General features: G+C 33.3%; 2 protein-coding genes across 2 annotated transcripts; both read right to left on the bottom strand.

Annotated features, from left to right (window-relative positions):
• Window positions 1–3,607: 3,607 nt before the first annotated feature.
• LOC134726408 (uncharacterized) lies at window positions 3,608–9,143 on the bottom strand. The gene is made up of 6 exons (XM_063590810.1): window positions 9,014–9,143; window positions 8,245–8,401; window positions 7,274–7,773; window positions 5,632–5,745; window positions 4,894–4,997; window positions 3,608–3,787 (listed from the first exon to the last, which is right to left on the bottom strand). The coding sequence occupies exons 1-6, from the start codon at window positions 9,120–9,122 to the stop codon at window positions 3,608–3,610; spliced, it is 1,164 nt and encodes a 387-aa protein (XP_063446880.1). The 5' UTR covers window positions 9,123–9,143.
• Window positions 9,144–15,938: 6,795 nt separating this feature from the next.
• Window positions 15,939–22,887, bottom strand: LOC134727044 (uncharacterized). Its single transcript, XM_063591432.1, has 6 exons — window positions 22,699–22,887; window positions 18,463–18,619; window positions 17,623–18,104; window positions 17,134–17,223; window positions 16,583–16,686; window positions 15,939–16,125 (listed from the first exon to the last, which is right to left on the bottom strand). Exons 1-6 carry the CDS (start codon window positions 22,808–22,810, stop codon window positions 15,952–15,954), a joined length of 1,119 nt encoding a protein of 372 aa, XP_063447502.1. The 5' UTR covers window positions 22,811–22,887; the 3' UTR covers window positions 15,939–15,951.

The following is a 22,887-nucleotide window of genomic DNA, read 5'->3' as shown; positions in this document are numbered from 1 at the left end:
GTCATTGTGTTCAAATTCTTAAATTTATTTATAAGATAAAGGCCTTTCTGTGTCTTTCAATTGTAAAATTACTTTTCATTTGATATCACTGCCGATTATAGTTAATATAGAAAGCAAATACAATGCATACCAATATAGAAAGCAGATACAATGTATACCAATATAGAAAGCAGATATTGCCAACGTAACAACTATCTATATGTTCAAATGAAGTAGATGTACATTTAGATAAAGAAAGATGTGGTTTGAGTGCCAATGAGACATTTCTCCATCCAAATATCAATTTATAAAAGTAAACCATTTTAGGTCAATGTACGGCCTTCAACACGGAGCCTTGGCTCACATCAAACAGCAAGCTATAAAGGGCCCTAAAATTACTAGTGTAAAACCATTCAAACGGGAAAACCAACGGTACACATTTAGAGTCAATCATATGGCCTTCAACCATTGCAATATACCGTTTAGTCACTGGCTATACAATGCCCCTCCGTGACAATACAAATGTGCAAAAATTCAAAAAGCAGATCTAGAATTAACGGCTTTATTTATAATAAAAAACTTACCAAAAACAAATATGACTAACCTGAACGAACGACATTTACTGAACTACATGCTCCTGGCTTAGGACAGGCACATAAAGAATGTGACGGGTTAAACATGTTTTCTGGCGTCAAACCACCACCTCCCTAAGACCCACAACCTCTGATACCCCCCCCCCCCCCCCCCAAAAAAAAAATTGAGCATAATAACATTTTGGTTATGATGTAGTTTAAATAATAACCAAAACTTGCAAAATTGGTTAGCAAGGAGTGTTTCAAATGATTAACTTAATTGTAATTTTAATAAACTGTCCTATTTTCTGAATATGTCAAGGTTAATAGATCGTGACCTTTTGTGATAATCAATAATTAAACTAGAAAATGACCACTGCATGTATGTTCTTGATGACTTGATAATGTGAGATGTCGATTGATTGAAATATTCTATTTTTTCCAGAATCCATGAATTTTACTTTCGGTTCTCATTCAAATTGTGGAAATCACTATTTTGACGAGAAATTTATTTCGGATATTTAATCCTTTAATAATTCAAAGTAAAATACATTATATGTGTAGTTTGCTAGACATAATATTCAAACAAGTATAAGAATTATTTATGCACGATGTTGATGTTTGAATAAATGTGTCTTTTTAAAAGTGTTCGATATGGTTAGTTTATGGTTCAAAACTTAAAACGTGTTAGGATTTAGGTTAAAAATGTGTGCACTTGCAAATTTATAGGTTTCCTCATAAAGATTCGAATTTGCAATTGTCATATATATCACTTCATGAACACCATACTGTGTTGTCATGCACACAAGTGACATCTAACTTAGCTGTAACTATCTACCTAATCCCCCCCTTTTTACGTTAAATATTCCGATTACATATAACAGCGTAATTTTTTTTATATGAAATCGCATTTTTTTATTCTAAATTTGATAAGTTTATGAATTTATGAATTTCCTTCTAAGTGGCTATAGTTTATTTACATTATAAATCTTTAATTAAAAAAATCATTCCTGGCTTTTAAGTGTCACAATTTCGAGCTAGATTGTTACACGGTATTCCCAAATTCTTTTTAAATGCCGTTTTATTTAAGAGATATTTATTAATGCGATCTAAGTAAACAAAAACTTTAAAAATCCCAATTGATTATAATGGATATTCATGTTTATAATGGATACGATCAATATTGCCGATGTGGGAGTATTTGTGACAAGATACAAATTTTAAAGCGAGGGTGGACAACCATAATATGATTCCATCCACAATCATAATAAATAATTAATAATTGACAGATAACACGTGCGTTTCTCCTTTGCCATACTGTAATATGGGAAAAATGACATAAGGTGCAGCGCCATGTTATAACCGTAATATAGATCAATGCCAATACAACTGTATATCAAATACTTTTGATTTATCATAGTGGTCCCCCTTTCAATGACCTTACTACGTATTGAACGGAGAAACTATTATCCATTGATATGAAATGAGCTGATGCATAAAAAAACACTAGTCTACTTCTAGTGTACCCTTAAACTGATCTTATTACATAAATGTTTAAACACCAGAACTAAGAATAAATTAATGAATCTATAAACCATGAGTGGAAACAAGGGGGCGAAAATTATCTGAACTTATTAGTCATGGCGTCTTATTCAACTGCAAATAGAATATAAAGATTCATGTATCCCATAAATGGTTCCCCTTTAACTGCCATATCACAGACCATAACAAATTATTGTTAACCCCGCCGTTGTCAGAAAGACCACGACCAAGTTTTACAATACGCGACTTCGTCATGTCGAGTAATCAATGAATTGTTTTTTTTTAATTCAATTGAGGGGATCATTTGTTTGCTTAAGATTTTATTAAGTTGAACTATACGTTGAAAAAGTCAAACAATGCTTTTGAGGATAAATCTGATCAAATATTTGTATAATGACATTTAAACTTGAATGTTATCATTATCTTTTTGGTAAACGGCTGCGCGATGAGGGCATGATACGTCTGTTTTTCGGTAATATTTATAAAGTGTTTTGGAATATTTGAAAAAAAAGCTTAAATAATATTATCTAACTTATTAAGTGACACATATTTCCTTGTGTATTTATTAGTAATAAGGTTTTGGTTGTCTAAATATTCAACTTTAACTTTATAGCAATCTTGGATGTTACACATATTTATATCACCATAGCCATAATAAATATGAAAAAACGGGTAAAAGGTAAAAGGGTGATCAAAAATTTCGTAGAAACTTTATTGAAGGAATTAAAATAATTTTAAATATAAAAAAACAGGCTGTGATATGATTTCCAATGAGATAACACTTACCAAGAGACAAAATGACACAGAAATCAACAACTCAACATCAACGTACAGCCTTCAACAATGAGCAAAGCCCATACCGCATTGTCAGCTTGACAATGCCCCGAAATGCTATGGCTAGTATATTCAAACATGACTTTTGTGTGTGTTTTATATGCAAATGTGTGGCTTTATAAACCAGTCTATGCATCAAAAGGCTTGATTTATAGTAAAAAGATGAGATAATATGGGGACGAAGTCCCCAATTACGGTAGAAAAATCAATAAAAAAAAAAAAAAAAAAAAAAATCGGGAAAATTTCCCGAATTTTTCATTGTACTAATGAACTCAAAATCGTTAACTTTTTTTTATGTCATGTTTTGAAATCCCGGACCGGCGCAGAAATCTACAATATACTTCCTTTTTCCGGTCTCGTTATGAATCTTTGAGTAAAATATATATTTATCAGTCTAGTATAAAAAGGAGGGAACGCAATACCAATTTTCATTTTTTTAAATAATTCTTTGATATGAAAAAACGTTACCTGATGAAAGCGTTTCTTTGTTTACATTGCATATGACGTCATAATTTAATAACGTCACAACTAAAATCCCTAACAACAGAACCAAAATCGGAAACGTTACGGTATTTCCGTTTTATTTTTTTAACAAATATTAAAGTTACAAAAAATAATGCATACAGACTTCGTCCCCATTTACAGGTTATGCCTGCCTCATATTAGCAAAATATAATCATTTAATTCATAAGTTGCCAAATATGCTTAGCGACATCTTTCGCTGACTTCTTCAGATCACTTATTTCAAAGTCATTATCTGTCTGAAATCTGTCCACACTTCCATGGACACTGTATGTCATAAAAGCCCTGGAAAAAGCTATTCTGTGGTCTGTTTTAATTGACAAAGGATCGTATTCAACCTGTAATTATATATGCATAATAATTATCATTCAAAAATTAACTTCACGAGGCAATTTTTTTTTACTTCAAATATACTTGAAAAAAGGCGACGTCACACAAAAAGAACATGCAAAACTTTCAGCAAATAAGGGATGAAAAGGCTAAGACAAACAAATTCCGTCACTATAACTCGTTTTAATATGAGGCAGGCATAATGATCACCTGTTAATGGGGACGAAGTCTGTATGATTTTTTTTAACCTAAATATTTGTAAAAAAAAAACGGAAATACCTTTACGTTTCCGATTTAGGTTCTGTTGTTAGGGATTTTAGTTGTGACGTTATTTAAGTTATGACGTCATATGCAATGTAAACAAAGAAACGCTTTCATCAGGTAACGTTTTATCATATCAAGGAATTATTAAAAAATGAAATTGGTATTGCAGTCCTTCTCCTATTTTATACTAGACTGATAAATATATATTTTCTCATGAAACCGGAAAAAGGAAGTACTTTGTAGATTTCTGCGCAGGTCCGGGATTTCAAAACATGACATAAAAAAAATTGAACGATTTTGAGTTCATTAGTTCAATGAAAAATTCGGGAAATTTTCCCGAATTTTTTATTTTATTGAATTTTCTACTGTTATTGGGGACTTCGTCCCCATATTAAGATTTGTCTCAACAGATTAATTTTAATTATTTCAAACGCCCGGTAAGCCTCGCGCTTTGAATATCAAATTTTACAGTCTCGAGTGGAGAAATATCATAACAAATTTGTTGCAGTGATGGTCTCCATATACATGTATCATAAACCGAGACACATAGATTGACTTTTGTGAACGTAATTAAAAAAAAAACACACAAAAAATATAGTAAAAATAGGGTCCATGGCCAAATCTCCTGTAAAAAACAAAGAAGTGATGAATAAGTTGAAGCTATGTTTTTTTTGTTCATGGTAGGTTGCACGTCTCACTATTATATTTATTTTGTATCCAAATAGCACGATGAACATGGGACCTGGTGATTCAGAGAATACTTCATCAGACATGTAACTTACAAACTCAAAACGATTTGATATATATCAAAGAGAACATATTATTATTAAAAGATAAACAGCATACTTACTTTTGTAATGAGTTGGTTTTGGATGGTATTGTTGTAAATTCCTTGTAGGTATTTGACTTGCTCCAGAGTATTACGTTGATTGTATATTATTCCTTCGCCACAAACTGTAATAAAAAAAATATGCACATTTTCTTCACAGATCCTGATATTTTAAAACTTATATGAGATCCCTTGTGCTTGAATATGTTGAGGATAGTAATTGCACAGGAGTCAATAATACGAACAATATTGGTCACGGTTATAAGATAAGATAAGATCAGATTTATTTTATTAAAGTGTCACCATCCATTACAATATCACTGCAATTTCTCAGCAAATACAAAGTAAGCATTTCATCATGATAGTTAAATAAAGGTTGAATTACTGTTTTCCTAGTCCTAGGTAAAAAAAAATTATATCCATTCAAAATTATAGAACTCTTTATCAGCTCTAACTTTAGATATAATGGTCTATTTTATGTTAAGGCGGTCTTGAACTCTTTTGACAGTTTCCAGAATACTAATCTTTCACCTTAAGCTGGACCAAATCACTATTTAATTTTAAAATTCATGACCCATTTTTTTTAAGTGTAAATTTACTCCACCTTCTTTCTATTTGAGAAATAAAAATGAAGACTTAGATTCTGAAAAGGACAATAACTGTGTTCCTGGGCCAAATGCTACAGCGATGCATCAATAAAGATTTTGAGTGCAGTGACTTAAGTTAGTGTATGTCAGATTCACACAAAGTATAATTTACCTATTGCTAAAATAGTCATTGTGTCATGTGACATCTGATCAATTTTACCACAAACCGGGCACTGGTCGTCACAGTCTCGTTTCTCAACAGACAAAACACGCTTTCCAAATATACCTAGAAATAAAGAAATAATTATTGCATATTTCAGCTTCTCGTTTCAACTGAACTTTCCGTTTCTATGTAGCAACATTCCTGCAGCGCTTGCATATGGAGTATATATCTCCAAACTGATACGATATCCCCGGGCTTGTATTATCTATCATGATTCCTTGATAGAGGGTTGGTGCTCACAATGAAGTTATCGTACCAAAAGTTCCACTTAAATAGTGAAGTTGAAGTCATGCCTTCGTAAATTTTACAGTCGCCATCAGGAGTTGGTTGACCGTTATGGAATACCAGTTTCACAGATGATATCCGTTATGTTCCTTATGTCGTAACTACAATTAATCCCGTTCCCTTTTCACGATTGTGACCGACCGAATTGACTATTTATCGAGTTTGTAATAACATAAAGTTCATTTCCGATTTATGAGTTTGACAGTCCCTCTAGTATCTTTCGCTCCTCTTTTGTCCCTTTGTAAATTTACGATAAATTAATTTGATAGCAAAAAAAAAGTCATAGCAGTCTTTGCCTATCTTGTTCGACCACCAGTTCTTAAAGTGGAATAATAATAATAAAAAAGCAGCACACAGTCCAACTAACATCAGGAGGTCTACTAGTTTGTAAAGGAAGAGTAAAAAATTGCAGATGGTTTCGAATCGCGGTAGAGAGCCGTGGTGTAGTGGTTAGTGCATCGGACTACTAACACAAAGGTTCCTGGTTCGATTCCCGTTCGGGATGAAAATTTCAGGAACTCAATTTTCGGCACTCCCTTGACACCATTTGCGAGTATGGTCTTAAGGAAACGATGATAGTCCGTCGGAAGGGGACGATAAATAGCTGACCTGTGTTAAGAGAGAGCCATATCTCTTGCACGTTAAAGACACCCTTGTAGAGTTCGAAAAAGAGTAGGCTAATGCCGCTACAAGGCAGCACTCGCACCCGCAAAGTGGAAAGGGATTAATATAAGTTGCAAAACTTGTTTCCCAATCCACTCTAAATAAATATGTTTAAACTAATCGCGGTAATATTATACGCACGACTATTAGAAGAAACTAGCTAATGCTGATAAAGGGTTACGATCACTATGAAGCTGTGGAACCAATGATTTTATGGTAACTCCAAAGTCATCTCGATTTTTTATGACTTGCTGATACGCAATTTTCTATCGCACATGACTGGATAATACAATTTGTCGTAGACCTAATCCCTCCTTATTTCCATGTTTATTGATACACCAAATATGATTATCATTTCCTAAGTTTTTACCACCCATGAATGACACGACGACATGCATTTCCCTCATAAAGCAGGATCGGGATTTTAGCGCAGTTTACCTCCATATATTAAGATATCGCACATGTATTTTTTTGCGTAGTTAATCCCCCTTTGATATGTAATTACATGTTTTTCATTGACTGAGTTTGGAGATTCTAGAGTCGAAAACACAAGAAATAAATCTCCTTAAGTGATTTCAATTTTGAAATATTTGGTGTTTAGCATAATCAATATATCAGCAAAATAAATAAAGTGTATACTCACTATGAAAGGCGTTCCCTATAGTGTTACCGGTATCTATGACAGCATTTCCAGCGACTGCAATTCCACCAACCACTTTGTTACCGAGATCTGTTAACGCATCGCCGATACTTGAAAAGCTATTTTTGACTTGATCAAGTAAACTCTGAGCTCCAAGCTGTACCAATGTTTCTAATATGCTGCCCTGACTACCAAACTCTGGTAATTTGTTGATATTTACAGTTATCACATCTTTTGAGAGCGATGTTAATTTACCTCCCAAAGACTGTAAATTAGAAGCGATTCCAGAGAATTCCTTTAAGCCTGTCAAACCTGAACCAAGATGAGAAGATATTTGACCAAGTCCTTCAAGGAACAATCCGGATTCTTCTCCCAATAATCCTAGAGCAGCTGGTAAAGATTTCCCCATTTTGTCCACAAAATTACTCACTTCTAATACTGGCTTAAAGATAGTTGGCATAATCTGTTTGATCGAGTTTTGATAATATAACATTTGCGTATTGCTGAAAAGTATAAAAGTTCGTTTTTTTTATTAACATAATATATTTTATCGGTTGCTACTTATCATATTTGATTAACGTTATAAAATTATTGTTTGTCCAAAGATCAGGCCGTTGTTTTTTTCTCTTTTTAGTTGTCTTGACATGTCGAAAACTTTATAGCTTACTAAACGGTATGGTTTTGCTCATTGTTGAAGTACGAGCGGTAACCTAAATGTGTTTTTAATCTGCGACAATCGGTCTCTGTAGGATGGTTGTTTCATTAACAACAATAATACATCTTCATATTTTCATATTTACGAAAATCCAAATAATTACCATAATAAATATTTTCTGTACATATGTCAATGTTTTTAAACTCGGAGAAGAAAGAACGTATTTGAATACTAAGAATGATCATAGAACACATATTAACACACACTCACATCCTTAAGTGTGTGTTCACTAAACGTGAAGTCATATTTTAGAACTTACTTTCGGCACACTCCAGCAAGACATTGTTGGCACTGTTCACCAGTGCTGTTAATCTTCATTTCACACTCAGTGGATGATGAGAGCTGGGCAAAGTTTGTTTCATTTATCTTTCTAAGTATATAAAACAGTATCTCTCTTCTCACATAGGTATCAAATTCTACATATAAAAGCTTATATTAAAAACAACAAGTTAAGAAAAAGATATTAAACGTTAAACAGCATGTAGATTTTGATAAATGTCCAAAGGATTTTTTCGAGATTAGAAATTTAAGATATAAGGATGATCGCTGATTTTCTTCTTAATTCTTGGCAGATATTTGGAATCCTCTGGTCTTATCCATGTAGTGCCATTAAAAATTTGTCTGCTAACTCTGAATTTCCTCTTTATAATTCCAACACATATTATAGCTTAAAAAGCTAATTTTTTTTAAATCTTGTTCTTGTTATGTTTCATAGATTGGTTTTTTTTTTGTTAAAGAAAAAGGTTTCATTGTTAAATGTCCAAAAAATCTAGAGAGAATAATTTCCCGCCAAATATTCAAAGTTTTATGCCAATGAACTTTCAATTTTTTTCTTTTTCCCAGTCCATTATTATTTATATATTATCCATTCACTTAATTCTTTTAAAAACTTATAACGTTGTATTTGACAGAGAGAAGCAAACAAAAGTCCTCCACACTAATACATTTGTTGAATTTGTTTAATATGTATACCGGTATATTGTTATAGAACCACTCATCATGATCAAGCAAGTGCTAAAATACCTTACTTTGTGTACTATTTGTGTCCAAAGTTGCCAGTGTAAGGACTTTTTGTCTTCCCTCACATAGAGCGACTAATGATGTACACAGTACAACTAATAACATAGTGAACGCCATTTCAAAAGTTGTATACAGAAAATGTACATAAGATAACAAGTGGTAATTCTTATCTATTCGGACTCTATTGAATTTAACAATCTATCAGGGAAATTACATGTGGTCAGTAAGTGACGAACAGAATCGATAATTCTATAGATATTTGAAAATTTGCTGAGGTGCCAATTACACAATAAGGTGATGACCAGCATAAACACAATTACAAACTGTACTTTCAAAACGTTTGTGAGGAAATGCCATCTTTCGAGCCAATTATAAAAATTACAGTAGGCTAGAGGGTACAAACATTTCAGCAAAAATTAAAACGTTGTTTTTTCATTACTTACTTTATTTATTACACTATTGGTTGATACTTTATGATATGGTACAAAAGTCAACCAAACATTAAATTTGTTTTGGCCCCAAGATGACTTTTGAAAAGTTTTATCATTGAAAAAACTCCACATCATCTCCCTTTGGTGCAAAAATGTCCATTTATAGCATTAAAATTGAAATGTCTTTTTAATTCATCGGGGACCTATATTTATTTTTATTTCGATATTACGTATTTTTCTCCTATTAGTTTAACAGAATAAAAGTACCTTAACAAAAATGAATGCTTCTTTAAAAGGCAGATTGTAAGCTTAAATGAACAGTGACCGTTTTTTATTAAATATATATGACAAAGTTAATTTTTATAGAAACTTTGATAGCGAAATCCTATATTTGCACATGGTGAATGTCAAGTTTATTTTAGTTGGTCTAAATAGACTTTCGAAACACTTTGTGAGCTATAAAGTTGGCCGGGCTGCTGGAATAGGGTTAAACAATCGTGGTTGGGGAGGGGTGTCAATACAACTTGTCCTGTCCTCCTTCAAACATGTTTATTCCTAAAATTTGGTTTATTTTTCTGTCCAAAGCAAAGAGCCTGCATTTCTGTGGTTGTCGTTTGTTCATGTCTGTCATATTTTTTTAAAGCAATTGTTTAGACATACATTATGTAGTTAGTTTTCTAAAATCGATTGTTGATGAACCTTGGTAGATACAGTGGAGATCACTTCTAACCTCTCATTAGAACTGTCAGAAAAATCTGTCATAGAACTGTTCTAACCTGTCATAGAACAGTTCTAGCTAGAACAGTTCTACCCGTGGTAGAACTCTCAGGATCAGTTCTAGGGTAGAACTGTCTAAAACTGTTCTAGGTAGAACTGACAAAATCAGTTCTGAAGAACAGTTCTAAATGACGTCACTGCAGAAAGGGCACTTTAGAATTTAGAAGAGAAAAAAATCAGTTCCAATTACTTTACTATATATAATAGCAGATTTTCTATATTTTTTACTGATCAAAATTTACATGTACAAATATCGAAGAGTGGATAGGAGGTTATCCAACTCATCGGAGAAATATTTTTATAAGATTGCAAATGAAACGTACATCATTGTTTACGTTTTTTCGTTCCCCGTTTATAACAGTCTCTTCGTACATGTGAAATATAACTTTTTTTAATCTTAATTTAACTTGTTTGCCTTGGATTTACATTCTTGATTTAGGATTCTCATTTTCTGTTTTGACAAATGTTCAAACGAAAATTGTACAGAGGATGAATCATGGGATTAATGAAAACAGTGTTGTTAAACGTAAAAAACTATGTACATTTGCACTGGGAACAGTATATCTAAGTTAATATATATGTTCCTGATTTGCATTATCTCATTGCCAAACTTATCCATAACGATTATGAATAATATCTTGGAGTCTGGAACGTCAAAAAAATAGACTAGATCTGAACATGAATGAAATATTTGCCACTGGACGTTAGGCTACAAACAAAACCAATCATTGTCCTTCTTCAAATTATATTAACAGTATAGTCAGTATAATATTCCAAGAAGAGAACTTCTCATACATGTACTTTTCATTTTAGAATAAAGTATATGAATCAGTCATGTGAGTGTTGGATGATGCCGTTAAATAGTTTTGTTTAAAAAAAAAACCATCATGAACTACTGACTTAAAAATTCACTTTTGTGACCATGGTGACGGTTCGTTATTTTTTTTAAATTATTTAAGTTTGGATGTAACGGGTCTTCTGACGTTATTTTGTTATCAGCACCCATAGACATAAGCTAGTCATGTGACCGTAACGTCATCAACGTTTTTTCATGGTTTGCCAAGGTTTTAAAAACATTTTGTTAAAATGGAATTTAGAATTAAATTATAAGAAACGACTGTAATACTTTTTTCTGTTAATTCGAAATAACGTAAAAAATGTGGTGCACACTGTTAAAAAAAACCACTATGCGCACTTCAGTGTGCATTAAATTTGTTATGTTATTTCTTCATAGACAGAAAAAAATATTACAGTCATTCCTTAAATAATACTATTGTTGATACGTATACAGAGAGGAAATAATGGCGCTCTAAATTGATGTGGACAAAATTTGGTGTCCTCTTTATCATACAATATCTGTCCTGACATAGAAATATTATTGATTTACAATGAGGCCATATTTACATGATAAAGAATATATGTTCAGTTTTGGTTGATGCGGTCAAATAATTTTGTTATTAAAACAACTCAGTCTGATATATCAAAACTACTGAAATTTGTTAACAATTCAATATTTTGAATAAAAAGAGGACACACTGTCATTTGAATTATACAATCCATCGTGATCGGTTGTTGTTTGCTCTATGATCTGGTTGTTATTGCTCAGACACATATTTTTGTTACATGAGTCAATCTGAGGTATGAAAACTAACTGATGTTTGTTTCTGATGCGATATTTTGAATAAAAGTAGGAAATATAATGCTGGTACTCTCAATCGATGCGATTTTTTTTTGTGGTTGTTGATTTCCAATATTGAAGTTATTTATAAACTACAGTCCCTCTTGACCTAAAATTATAACTGAAGAACTGTCCAACTATATCATGTATAGAATTGCATAAAAAAAAGCAAATATGGTCAGTTTTGGTTGATGCGGTCAAAAGATTTTATTACAAGACTCAGTCTGAAGTATGAAAACTACTGATATTTGTTTACGATTCAATACTTTGAATAAAAAGAGGATATGCTGGCACTATAAATTCATGCGAACAAAATTTTGAGGTCATTGTTTTCCAATATTGCTGTAACTTGTATATTACAGTCCCTCTTGACCTAAAATTATAACTTAATTACTGTGCAGCGATATAGATTTGCAGAACGAAAGAGCAAATAAGGTCAGTTTAAATTGATGCGGTCAAAACATTTTATTACACGACTTGGTCTAAAGTATGATTCGAAAACTACTGATATTTGTTTACGATTCAATACTTTGAATAAAAATAGGTCATGCTGGCACTTTAAATTCATGGGAACTAAATTTTGAGGTCATTGTTTTCCAATATTGCTGTAACTTGTATATTACAGTCTCTCTTGACCTAAAATTATAGCTGAATTACTGTACAGCTGTATAGATTTGCAGAAAGAAAGAGCAAATAAGGTCAGTTTAAATTGATGCGGTCAAAATATTTCATTACAAGACTCCGTCTGAAGTATGAAAACTACTGATATTTGTTTACGATTCAATACTTTGAATAAAAAGAGGTCATGCTGGCACTTTAAATTCATGGGAACTAAATTTTGAGGTCATTGTTTTCCAATATTGCTGTAACTTGTATATTACAGTCCCTCTTGACCTAAAATTATAACTGAATTACTGTGCAGCTATATAGATTTGCAGGAAGAAAGAGCAAATAAGGTCAGTTTAGAGTGATGCGGTCAAAAGATTTTTGTATAACAGGTCCGTCCAAGGTATGAAAACTACTTGTAAACGAATATTCAAATTTGTTTACGATTTAATATTTTAAATAAAAAGAGGACATGCTAGTACTATAAATTGAGTGCAAATAAAATTTTGAAATCATTAATGTTTTCCTATATGATTGGTATCCTTGCGTAAAAATAAACTAGATTCCTACAGTGTGCAGCTAAATGTATATAGATTTATATGATGAAATCAAATATGATCAGTTTAAGTTTATAGTGGATCAATGGTAGATCCAGAGCGGTGGGGGACCCCCCTTTTTTTGACGCTCATGCATTTGAATGAGGACATTTAGTTGGACCCTCCCCCTTTTTCCTGGGTTGGGACCCCCCTTTTAAAACTGCTGGATCCGTCCGTGGTGGTCTGGGCCGGAATAACGTATTACATTAAGGTCAGATAATTTTGTTATGTAAAACGAGTCATCCTGACTCCCCGAATGACAAATGTAAAACAATTGAAATAAAAATGCCCCCCCCCCCCTCCAAATATTAACGGTTTAATTTATGTTAAAAAATGGAAGAAAACAAATAATTTATGTAACACATCAACAAAAGAAAATCACTGAATTACATGCTCCTGACTTGGAACAGTCACATACATGTACATGCAGAATATGGCGGGGTTAGTTTAAACATATTTATTTATAGTGGATTGGGAAACAAGTTTTGCAACTTATATTAATCCCTTTCCACTTTGCGGGTGCGAGTTCTGCCTTGTAGCGGCATTAGCCTACTCTTTTTCGAAATCTACAAGGGTGTCTTTTACGTGCAAGAGATATGGCTCTCTCTTAACACGGGTCAGCCATTTATCGTCCCCTTCCGACGGACTATCATCGTTTCCTCAAGACCATACTCGCAAATGGTGTCGAGGGAGAGCCGAAAATTGAGTTCCTGAAATTTTCATCCCAGACGGGAATCGAACCAGGAACCTTTGTGTTAGTAGTCCGATGCACTAACCACTACACCACGGCTCTCTGGCGGGGTTAAACATGTCACAGTCTCTTGCCCACGAAAAATTTGAAATAAAACCGGCAAAATAGCAAAACTCTTTATAATATTAATCGCTATTTTGCCGAAGCCTTTATATTTAGACAAAGAGTTCTTAAAACTTATAAATCAATTCTAGACGTAGAATATATAAATCAATATTTTAGCCGTAGGTTTATAAATCAATTCTAGCCGTAGAATTTATAAATCAAAATCTATCCGTAGAATTTATAAATCAATTCTAGCCGTAGAATTTGTAATCAATTCTAACCGCAGAACTGTTCTAGAAGTAGAACTGACTAAAACTGTTCTAGGGTAGAACTGTCAGGATCATTTCTAGGTAGAACTGTCCAAATCAGTTCTAGGGCAGAACTGTCAGGATCAGTTCTAGGTAGAACTGTCCAAATCAGTTCTAGGTAGAACTGACCAAATCAGTTCTAGCTAGAACAGTTCTAACCTAGAACTGACTAAAAGGTGTCAGGCTGACAGTTCTTCGTACTGTTCTAGAACAGTTCTCCTGACAGATTTAACGAGAGGTTAGAAGTGATCTCCACTGTAGTTGTCATGTTGGCAATCATGCCACATCCCCTTATTTGTTATTGTAGGCGTTACGGTGGTTCTAATAAACAATAATAATGATAAACAAACTGGCAAAACTGTATTAAAACCTTTGTGTTTCACGTATCAATACCTTTGCTTTGACATATTTCTCGATATAAGAAATGTACATGTATAGAACTAGAGGTATGAAAACTCAGTCTAGAATTGCTAGTCTTTTACACTAGACTTCAGAGAATAAACTTAGCGAAGGGATGATAAAATTGAAAATGTAAATGTGGGATGTGTCAAAGCGGGAACAGCCCGACCATAGAGCAGACAACAGCAGAAGGCCAACAACAGGTCTTCAATGTAGTGAAAAACTCCCGCACCCGGAAGCGTCCTTTAGCTGGCCCCTAAACACATATGTATACTAGTTCAGTGATAATGGACGTCATACTAAAGTCCGAGGCGACTTATACACAAGAAACAAAAATTAAAAATCATACAAGAATAACAAAGACCAGACTAAGGCTCCTGACTTGGGACAGGCGCAAACTTGCGGCGTTCTTTTTTACTCTTACAACTTCTCCAGAACTGTGTGTACTTAGTAATTTCTTGTCTGCACTAATTGCTGACAAATTAATGGTAAGCTCATGCAAACATCAAGCAGTACCAGTTAGATTCTAGTTCCACTAGTAACACCAAAAGCACGTCATAAAGGTTTTCGTTAGAAGAAGAAAAGGATGACTCAAAATGAAGGACGCTTGTTGTCTAGTTTGACTATCTTTTTGATATCTTTATTTCGCCTCTCTTAGATAACTATTGCTTCTCATATGTCTTTGTAGTAAAAAAAACCCATCAAATATCATTTATATCGGTAACTCGATTCATTAAGGAATTACAGTATTTATTTTGAATTGAAGCATTTAGTCCCCGTAAAAGAACCCATTCATAAATCTTAAGCAATCATACTATTATTATATTTTCATTTACATATGTATGTTCTTTTGGAATTTCAACCAAACAGCGACGGATATATTCAAATAGTTAAGGCCACATATTGATTTCCTCGGATGTGACCTACGGAATAAGACCATCACTTATTTTTGTACTTGAATGATGGGCATAACACAGTAGGTGATACATGTGGAGCAGGATCTGACTATCCTTCTGAAGCACCTGTAACTCAGTTATCGTTTCTTGCTGTGTAAGATATTTGTTTCTCGTTAATTGATTTTTTGTATACATAAATTAGGTCGTTAGTTTTCTCGCTTGGCAATCATTCCACATATAAAAAGCCTTCGTTATGTTCAATCTGTGATCCGAAAGAATAAAAATATCAGTATAAAATTTTGACTTATTAAACAAGTAAAGTTCAAAATATAATTCTTTGCCATGGAAAATAAAATGGATGAGATTCAAAAGGGCAGGCGGTCCGTTTAGTTTTTCTGAGAATCAGGCTTTTTTGGCTGCAATGTAAATAAAATAACAAATCAAAAGAAGTCTGAATTTTTATTTTTTCAAAATTTGATGAGCAACTGTCTTTGCGGTTGCTGTTATGTCTGTTATTTTTAAGTCTGTGCTAGAATGAAGACGGACGGTTTGTCCGTACAGTGTGTATGTTACAAAATTATTTGTAAAGGAGACACCACCAACTGTTTTAATTGAAGTTGGATCATACTCAACCTGCAAGAGAAATCAGAAAAAGATATGTTCAAGTATTTTAGATCGTTAATGATGACTGCACATTATCTTCATCAATTTATATATTAATAGATATTAAAGTAGAACGACATACTCACGATTCGTTTTCGGAAATCTTACGAGTTGGTTGACAGTTATGAAATATCTACTCAGTATATAGTTTTCTGCGCTGTGTTTTGTATACTAGTATGAATTGTTGTCTTGCTTCTTTTTTTTTCTTGCCATGGCGTTTTCAGCTTATTCTCGACTCATGAGCTTGAACACTCCTTCGGTATGTTGCGCCTCTTTTGACTCAAAAAGCCATACTAATAGTATCTTCACATTCCCGATTTATGAGACCACTAAAACGATATTCTTAAAAAACAAAAAAACAAACAGAGGATAAAGTGAAAATAAGGTATACTTTTTTTTTATTTAAGAATCTTTATCAATACTTTACCTTAGATACGATATGGTTTGTGAGGGTAGTGTTGTAAAGAGATCTGAGATATGCAATTGTTTCAATAGCATTCTTTTGACTGGAAATCGTATTTGCTCCACACACTGAAATTGTTAACATAACAACTGTTTGAGCAAAATAAAAAAAAATCTTCTTATTCCAAGAATCACTGAAAAGTTTTGAAGCATATTTTGCTTGCTTCGTTTTTTTGTTTGATTAGTTTTGTAGAAATAATTGTAACAAGGATATGCAGTGTTGCTTATTAATAATAATACACAAAAAAAGACAATTATCAATAAGAGACAAAAAGAAGTTAATATTAATTATAATTTTGCACTTTAAATATACATTTTCTAGTGAAGTATATAATGAGATGTAGTATTATTGTCAAAGAGACATCTCACAGCAGAGTTTAAAAAAAGAAATGGATATACAAAGCCTATTTGACCAACATCAATGCAAAACCAACACTTAAAGATTAGAAAGATAGAAAATCTATAGACTCAACATTGCACTAAAACTAATACAGTCTATAAAATGAAAAATAATACCTGATTGTAAAACTTCTTCCTTTGTGTGTTTCTTTATATCAAGTTTTTCACATACTGGGCATGTCTGTACACAACGTTTACCAAAAATATCTGTATAATGGACAGGAACATATTTAAAATTCGACACTTTTCTATCATTTTGTCATTAAAATACTTAAAATTAATTATAATTATTCAAATTTTTTTTTTTCTAATATGTTCAATATTCATTTGAAAACCAAAATTTTAAATACAATCATCTATCACAGTATGACACCATTTTAAAGTAAAGAACGTCACATTGTCGTATTGTGAATTGACTTATTAATATGAATGTGTATGATGGTTATATGTCTTATATACATGTAACTTAATTAATTATTTCTATGTTAAAAGTTGTGCTCGCTCCTGAAATAACGGGAGCGGTATCATTGTAATTAAAAACTACCCATTCTAGAGAAATAATTACATGGTATGGATATCTAGTATGTTTTGCGTAGTATAACTCACGACCAAATGTATTTCCAATCGAATTTCCTACATTCTTGACTCCATCCACGAGTTTGTTACCAAGATCCGTAAGTGAACCACCTAGTGAGTCTAATCCACCTCCAAGCTGGCCAGATAGACCTGTAAATTCTGATCCAAGTCCATTCAACAAATCTGTTGTACCACTTCCTAGACCGTTTGCTAGATCAGTTGCTCCAGAAGCCAAGCTGTTACCGAGATCTGCGAATTTATTGCCAAGACTTTCAAAACCAGATCCTATCGTATCCAAAGCTTTATTTACGCCATCTTTTAAACCATTGCCAATGTTTTTAGAAACGCTTCCAAGGTCTTTAACAAATTCGCCTGCTTCGCCTCCTAGGAATTTGGTAGTGGATGACAATTGTGATCCAATAGATTTTACAAATTCTCCTGCAGCAAGGACTGGTTTGAGGGCCTCTGTTCCAACAGCTATCAGAATAGCTTCATAAACAGGAGGTGGCTGTCTAAAAACAAATATACATTTTTGTATATATATGTCTCATTTACGTGAGTAAACTTACACAACAACACATTTTATCTAAAAAAACACACAACCGTGAAAGTATGATTCATCTACTGTATATCTTCTATTCTGTTGTAAAGTTGTCACTGACTCAGACGTTCTTCTATTCTAAGGTATATACATTTTATAACTTAACAATGATTATCTTCCCTACACAATTACTAATGTTTTCGTTAAATTTTATGTTGCTAACAATTCTTCCATGTTTTACAACAATGACAGGAGCTCGTTTCTTAATTCTATAATATTTAAGAACATTGTGTATAGAAATATTCAAAATCATGATAAAACCAACTCACGGGACACACAAGTCTTGATTACAAGCTTTACAGTTGTCGATAGAGCCATTGATTTTAACTTCACAAGTCTTTGACAACTGTTTTTGTTGTTCTGCTGTTTTGTTGATTTGTTCTACGATCATTATTATAATTTCTCGTCTAACTTCAATATCAAGCTCTGAAAAATTAAAACATTTTTGATAAAATGGCATTTCACCAAAATGATTATACATATGAATGCTACATATACAATGTAAAAGTTGTCTTAATGATTCATTGTGGGCGAGTTTAAAGTAATAAGATACCAATGTTATCATACAGTAGTCCTAGTCACTTCTGTACTCTTACAATGAACAACAAATTAATGAATTTTGTAAAATAAATTTACTTCCGTACTTCTTATACAACAAAATAATTATACCCAACGTTATATGTGGACGTTGATTTATTTAACGCCATTTGTTTTAGGTACAGGTTGCCATATTGACACTCTTTCTACGTCTATTTTTTTTGTTACTACCTATAACATCTATATAATACACGTCACTGTTTGTGGCGTCCCGTGCTGTCGCTAATGGAAGATATGTGTTGTTATTCTGTTGTGGTTTACATGTTGTGATGTACTATTATATTATTTATTTGTGTCAGTGTTCCTGAGTTTGTTTGTGCTCAGTGTTCCTGAGTTTGTTTGTGCTGTATTCCTGTCATGTAGCTGGCGTTTGTTCGAGCTGTATTCCTGTCATGTATCTGGCGCTTGTCTGCGCTGTATTCCTGTCATGTATCTGGCGTTTGTTTGCGCTGTATTGCTGTCATGTAGCTGGCGTTTGTTTGTGCTGTATTCCTGTCATATAGCTGGCGTTTGTTTGCGCTGTATTTCTGTCATGTAGCTGGCGTTTGTTTGCACTGTATTCCTGCCATGTAGCTGGCGTTTGTTTGTGCGTATTCCTGTCATGTAGCTGGCGTTTGTTTGTGCTGTATTCCTGTCATGAAGTTGGCGTTTGTTTGTGTTGTATTCCTGTCATGTAGCTGGCGTTTGTTTGTGTTGTATTCCTGTCATGAAGTTGGCGTTTGTTTGTGTTGTATTCCTGTCATGTAGTTGGCGTTTGTTTGTGCTGTATTCCTGTCATGAAGTTGGCGTTTGTTTGTGTTGTATTCCTGTCATGTAGTTGGCGTTTGTTTGTGCTGTATTCCTGTCATGTAGCTGGCGTTTGTTTGTGTTGTATTCCTGTCATGAAGTTGGCGTTTGTTTGTGTTGTATTCCTGTCATGTAGTTGGCGTTTTTTTGTGCTGTATTCCTGTCATGTAGTTGGCGTTTGTTTGTGTTGTATTCCTGTCATGTAGTTGGCGTTTGTTTGTGCTGTATTCCTGTCATGTAGTTGGCGTTTGTTTTTGTTTCACTTCAGTAGTTCTGTGTTTGATGTGTATCCCTCGGCTTTAGTTTGTAACTGATTCATTTTCTCTCAATCGAATCGTGACTTTTGAACACCAGCAATGTACTGGTACCTTTACTTATACAGACACCTACGTTTTAATATTGTCATAGATCAAACGTATTCGTTTAGTGTATGTTCACCTGTTTTTGTTTAAATATCTTTTTGATCGAGTTAACCCATCTCAATTTATATTTTCTAGTGTGTCTTTTTATGTTTTTTACACTACCACTGTGCTTAAACGGCCGTGGGTAACTTAAGTTACCCACAGCCCAAGATGGCGGACTCTAAACTTGTTGAGATGATAGTTGATACGAAATCTACGTTTTGCAACGTTTTTTCATGATCTTTGTAAATATGGATTGGATTTTTGAATAAAGAAATCACTTACCGTCACTACAAATTTGTTAATTTTGACTTCACTTCAGCGCAAGGTCAACTTTTAAAAAATGCATAAGATGTCCGTAACTTATATGTCAAAAATAATAAGACTGTCCGTAACTTCATTTTCGGATGTGGGTAACTTTTTCTCAAAATTGTAAGATTAACAATCTCAACACTTAAAGGACAACAAACACTATTAAACCCCTTAATTATTACATAGATAACGAGCAAACCAGAGTGTCACAGATTTTCCATTATTTTTTTAAAAATTATTCCCGGAATAAAACGGGATCTGACGGTACGGCGAAATTTATCTAACATTCTTCTAGCTTTATAGATTGTGTACTGATAAGTCCTTGGCCTGTGTAGCCGCAGAAAAAAATGGTACCCTTTCCTTTAAATAATTTTTGAATTGTTAGCCAAAAAGTATGGTCTCTTCACCATATCTAGCTAGATGTGTTGTTGATTGTGAGAAAGAAAAAATGCCAATATCTAGGAGTAGATGGAAGGCTATATTGTTAAACAGGTGTCATTTTATTGAAGCAATAAAGGTAGATTTAAAATCTTCTAAAAGTTTCATTGACCTCAGGGATTCAATAAGATCGGGTATCAAATCATACATATCTTCTTTAGAGGTTTGGACTGATTCATCTATGTATTTCTGCTAAGGATTTACCTCCGAACTTGTTCTCCTATTAAAGGTGATTTTCATATGTTCACTATTTATGTAATTTCTACAGTTGAAAATGGTGAGATTTATAACCTGCATTTCATGATTTATCATCTAAAACTTAAGCAGTTAACAATCTATAAAGCCAGTAGAATGTAAGATACCTTGATTTTTCTGTACAATTTTCTACATAAGAAAATGCCTGTACCAAGTCAGGAAAATAGCAATTGTTATCCATTCAGTTGAGCTTTGGGGTTTTCCATTTGATAAGAGACTTTAATGCCTGTACCAAGGCAGGAATATGACCGTTGTTTTCCATTCGTTTGGTGTGTAAAATTGAGCTTTTGGCTTTGCCGTTCCATAAAGGACTTCCCGTTTGAATATTCCTAGGAGTTCGGTATTTTTGTTATTTATCATTTCTTTTTAAAAATAATTACATACATGAATAAAGATTCTTTGAAAGTAACTGACATCATGCTAAAGTTACGGACATCCCTTTTGGTATAAGGAAAAAAGTTACGGACAAGATGTTTTGAAGTTACGGACATCATAAGTGTTTTGGAAAATCGTGCTGTAATCGTTTTTTTTGTATTAACAAACCACGTTTTACATTGCATAGTTTCCCTAAAAGATTTATATAACTTTTTAATTACTGAACATTTCTTTTGTATACATGGTATTGTAGTTATATAGAAGCAAACTTCCTAACCGAAGCCAGGCGGCTCCATCTTGGGCTGTGGGTAACTTAAGTTACCCACGGCCGTTTAAGCACAGTGACTACGGTCTTGGGTTAGGGCAAAGGTGTTTAAAAAAACGTTAATACCCGCTGCATTTGTATGCAGTTGTCCTAAGTCAGGAGCCTGTTGTTCTGTAGTAGTGGTTTGTTGGAATGGTTTATAGGTGTTTCTTGTTTCTTGTTTCTCTTTAACATATATATTTGACTGTTGGTATTTCTGTTTAAATAGCTTTACACTTCCTATTTGTGTTTGGCCCTTTAGAGCCTTAGCTTGCTGTTTTGTGTGAGCCAACTATAATTGTTAACTTTTATAAGTTGTGATTTAGATGGAAAGTTGTCTTGTTTTCATAAAATCCACTTCTTTTTATTTATAAATACAAGCAACACCGTCCCCTCAAATAAACACAAGATAAAGACGAACATAATTCACACTAATACACAAATGCATTCAGAGTGAACAATGCCACAAAAACCGGATACTCCATCAAAAACCAGGCGTAATTTCGGGTTCCCCAGAAGAATAAGCAATTCCTGCTTCACATGTGGCAATCGTTGTGTTGATCACCTGTTTATCGTTTGGGTGATGTTTCTATTAACTACGAGATGTCAAGAGAAAATTGAACATATTCGTCGTCATCAGTGAAACATATATTTTTTTTTCTTTTCAAAAGGATGATTTCAACTTCATCACCTTGGTTTAATAGCTTCATTTTAAGTGCTAACCTTTTGTCAATAAAGTCATCATATATATTGTTATTTTACCTACGGACTATCGTATCGACTAGGAGACCAACTTACTACTTCAAATTTTAAACATCGATATCATAAGGGAACTGGGTTCAACAAGTTAGTGATGACTAGCAATTTTTAATGTGATAAACCGGGAGTGAGTGTTCTTCTGATGTTTTAAATACACATTTTGAACGGTCCAGCATTTTGATTTCTATCACTGCGAACCAACATTGTATTTTCCTAATATAAGGTATCATGTTATTTATTGTTAACTTAATCCATAATTTTGAAAAACTTATACCTACTTTGTAAGTTCCCATCGTCCAAGTTTGCAAAGTATTGCCTTTTGACAATACTGGAACAATTGCATTGGAATACAGCAGCAGTTATAACAGCCAAGAATATCAACGACCTCATGCTTGCAGTACTAGTATTGTCAGATCAAATGTTGATAGAAGATATCAGTAGTGTGGCTCGTGATATACAGTTCTATG

This window comes from Mytilus trossulus, chromosome 7 (genome assembly GCF_036588685.1).
Source record: "Mytilus trossulus isolate FHL-02 chromosome 7, PNRI_Mtr1.1.1.hap1, whole genome shotgun sequence".
In the NCBI taxonomy this organism is placed as follows: domain Eukaryota; kingdom Metazoa; phylum Mollusca; class Bivalvia; order Mytilida; family Mytilidae; genus Mytilus; species Mytilus trossulus.
Note: the sequence above shows the minus strand (reverse complement) of the source record. Positions and strands in the feature narration are given on the sequence as shown.

What these genes read in the sequence shown, in the direction of transcription:
- LOC134726408 (XM_063590810.1), bottom strand. Translation starts at nt 9,122, where the DNA reads ATGGCGTTCACTATGTTATTAGTTGTACTGTGTACATCATTAGTCGCT. An exon ending in GGACACAAATAGTACACAAA is followed by an intron (nt 8,402 to 9,013) that starts GTAAGGTATTTT and finishes TTTTATATGTAG; the next exon opens with AATTTGATACCTATGTGAGA. An exon ending in AATGACTATTTTAGCAATAG is followed by an intron (nt 4,998 to 5,631) that starts GTAAATTATACT and finishes TTTTTATTACAG; the next exon opens with TTTGTGGCGAAGGAATAATA.
- LOC134727044 (XM_063591432.1), bottom strand. Translation starts at nt 22,810, where the DNA reads ATGAGGTCGTTGATATTCTTGGCTGTTATAACTGCTGCTGTATTCCAA. An exon ending in GGAAGAAGTTTTACAATCAG is followed by an intron (nt 16,687 to 17,133) that starts GTATTATTTTTC and finishes TAACAATTTCAG; the next exon opens with TGTGTGGAGCAAATACGATT. An exon ending in CAAACCATATCGTATCTAAG is followed by an intron (nt 16,126 to 16,582) that starts GTAAAGTATTGA and finishes TTTCTCTTGCAG; the next exon opens with GTTGAGTATGATCCAACTTC.